Source organism: Triticum urartu, chromosome 5A (assembly GCF_056163025.1).
Source record: "Triticum urartu cultivar PI428250 chromosome 5A, HENAU_Tu73, whole genome shotgun sequence".
NCBI lineage: Eukaryota > Viridiplantae > Streptophyta > Magnoliopsida > Poales > Poaceae > Triticum > Triticum urartu.
In genome coordinates, this window is record NC_141877.1 from 436,414,759 (window position 1) to 436,418,065 (window position 3,307).

At 55.0% G+C, this 3,307-nt stretch overlaps 1 protein-coding gene across 1 annotated transcript; it reads right to left on the reverse strand.

The window, feature by feature from the left end:
- Positions 1-1,476: 1,476 nt before the first annotated feature.
- On the reverse strand, positions 1,477-2,058 carry LOC147971794 (uncharacterized). The gene has a single exon (XM_087524121.1). The coding sequence runs from the start codon at positions 2,056-2,058 to the stop codon at positions 1,477-1,479; it is 582 nt and encodes a 193-aa protein (XP_087380247.1).
- Positions 2,059-3,307: the final 1,249 nt, after the last annotated feature.

A 3,307-nucleotide genomic window follows, 5' to 3' on the forward strand; every position in this document is an offset into this window, starting at 1 on the left:
ACCCGAGATCCGCCGGTTTTGACACCGACAGCTAGCCCCTCCTGCCTTCCCCTCCACATGAGAGAAAGGAAAGGAGGGCGCACCTAGGGTAGGCCACTAGGGCTGGCCGCCGGCTCCTTTGGGGGCACCCTAGGGCTGCCGCCCCTCCCCCTTCACCTATATATATCAGAGGAGGAAGAGGGGCAACACACATCACGATTCCCAAGCCGTGTGCGGCGCCCCTCTCCCTCTAGTTCATCCTCGGTCATATTTTCGTACTGCTCGGCGAAGCCCTGCGGAGATAGTTGCATTACCACCGTCACCACACCTCGTGCTGCCGGAACTCATCTACTACTTCGCTTATTTTGCGAGATCAAGAAGGCGAGGACGTCATCGAGCTGAACGTGTGCTGAACGCGGAGGTGCCGTACGTTTGGTACTTGATCGGGCGGATCGTGAAGCTATACGACTACATCAACCGCGTTGATAAACGCTTCCGCTTAACGGTCTACAAGGGTACGCAGACATACTCTCTCCTCTCGTAGCTATGCATCTCCATGGATAGATCTTGCTTGTGCGTATAATTTTTTTATTTTCCATGCAACGTTCCCCAACACCTACGTTTCCGCGCTCAAGCGCGGAGGCCAAGTACCGAGTTGTAGCTAACACCGTTGCCGAGTGTTCCTGGCTTCAACAACTTCTTCAGGAGTTGCGTCACGACGTCTCCCAGGCTATGGTGGTATATTGTGATAATGTATCCGCCATCTACCTCTCCGCCAACTCTGTTCATTATTGCTAGACGAAGCACATCGAGCTCGATATTCATTTTGTGTGCGAACATGTGGCCCTTGGACGCATTCGGGTTCTTCATGTTCTGACGGCACACCAGTTCCCTGATGTGATGACTAAGGGATTGCGTACTCTCACTTTTGAGGAGTTTTAATCCAGTCTCTGTGACTCTAGCGACGCTTTGATTATGGGGGGTGTTGAATATACGGTTTGCATGTATATCTTGTATTCTTTGCCCACCTCTTATTCCTTGTATAGATGATGTTGAGGCCGACCTTGTATATCATATATACATGCACTTTGCACCCGATCAATACATCAAGAATTGCAACCAGTCTCCTACATCCAGCTTCTTAGAGCAACTCCAATGAGGCGACCCATTTCGTCCGCCGCCGTCCGTTTGGATCGGCGCGGACAGAAAAGTCGGCCCAACTCGCTGACCCAAACGGACACGCGTCCACTTTCGTCCGCTTGCCGACCCATTCCCGACCTATTTTTAAGCCAGATTTGTGTCGGCGCGGGCACAAGACGGACGCGCGCGCTCGCCCTCTCTCCTCCCCGGGCCCGCTGGTCAGTGGCACATTGGCCTCTCCACATCAAACAGCACACCCTCGCCCGCCTGCTTCGTCGCCGACGCCGCGGGCCATTTTTTCCGATAAAAAAGGATACATAGATAGTTCTAGCATACACAGATAAAATAAAATACCAACTACTCGTCGATTTCCGACTCCGACTCGGTAATGTCCTCCTCCGACGTCTGAATGTAGGCGTCAGCATGCTGCTCGTCTTCGAAGTCCCAACCCGACGTTTCTCGTAGCTTCAGTTTCAATTGAGCGGCCTGCTTTCGCGCACGCTTGTCCTCCCGATAGGCGGCTCGCTCCGTCCTCCTCGCGTCCATCTCCGTCCTCCTTTGCTTGTAGAACTGGCGCTCATCGACGATGTCCTGCGAGAAGCGTTCGTGCCACACCACCATGGCTTCCACGTCCATCTCGATGATGACGAGGCGACGCTGCCGCCTCCGGTGGACACGACGATGCTCGTCTGTGAAAAGCCGCGGGAGAGGCGCGAGATCCTGTGCCCGCTGGCTTGACACGTCGGGAAAATTCATACCCCGACGAGGCCACAGGAGGCGCCATGCCGCCGCGTCGTGCACGCGGGCCGCCTCCTCTGCGGTGTCGAAGGTGCCGAGGATGAGGCGTTTCTTGCCAAACCAGATCTCGGAGGAGAAGGCGCCGGAGCGGCGCTCGCGGACTCCGCGAAAATCCGAAGCGCCCAGGCGGCACATCGACATGGTGGCGCAGAGGCGATGAGGCTAGTGAGAGGGGGCGAGACGAGTGGGCGACGGACATAGTGTAGAGGGAGCGCCTTCTTATAACGAGCGCCGGCCGTGGCGCGCGCGCGAACCTTTCCCGCGCGCTGGAGCGCCAAAATCAGCGCGCGCTGGAGCCGCTTTTCCCCGCGCGCGCGGACCTTTCCCGCGCGCTGGAGCGCCAAAACCAGAACGACGCAATGGCCGCTGATATGATCTAAAATGCGCGCGGTCATGAAACCCTGCCGACCCAAATCTAAAAGAAGGCGGACGGCCGATTCAAACGGACAAAAATGCCGTCCGTTTGAGTCGGCCCATTGGACTTGCTCTTAGGAATAGAAAAACTCAACTAGGGCAAGTGGATTATCTAGTTATGTCACCCTCCTATCCGCTAATCTTCTGGTTTTACTGTCACTCTCCCTACCCTTGCTTCGCGTTCAAGTTCCACACACACAGCCCGAGTACTTTTACCCTCACCAGACGAGTCAGAGAAAGAGAGAGAGAGGATGTGCTATTCGCCGATAGGCATATATACGCCCAGTTAGTTTAACTGCAACTCGCATGTCGGCCTTGGCAAGGCGACACGTCCGCCGGCCGTCGGCTCCGCTCAATCACCGAGCCGCGCTCGCTGGTCGGCTGCTCCGCGAGAGTGGTAGCGATACGATTTTTCAAAAGAAGAAAACACAGCGCCGCGCGGCTCGCGCAAAACTTGGAGCAATCCACCTCCTGGGCGGTGGGCGAGCTCGTATTGTATTCGCCGCCGTGTTCGTGCACACCAGACGGGAGCCACTCCAGCATTACACGACCCGTCCAATCACGCCGGGGAATCCTCCGGTGGGCGGTTGGGTGGGCGGCCGGGGAACATGCTCCTACCATCAAAAAGTCAGAGCCGCGCCCGTAATCAAACACTAGTGGTTTTGCGCAGGTAACATGGTTGGATGCCATTTGCAGCTAACATTGCGGGAGTAATATATGTTGGCATGAGATTTGCTGGATCTGGAGAATCGGAGGATGTCTGTGGCTTTATCACGTACGCCTCTCGCTGATTGCTACTGGAGTTTGGCAAACTTAAATGTGTGTTGAGGTTTATATTACTTAACGAACAATGACGTCCAAGATTAGTGATTCTGTTTCTTGTAATGTGTATATGTACTGGTTAGTCTATGCGTACATCTCAGAAAATTATGCTTGGGCCGCTATATAAGACCGGGCGTACTGCTCACTTGATTCC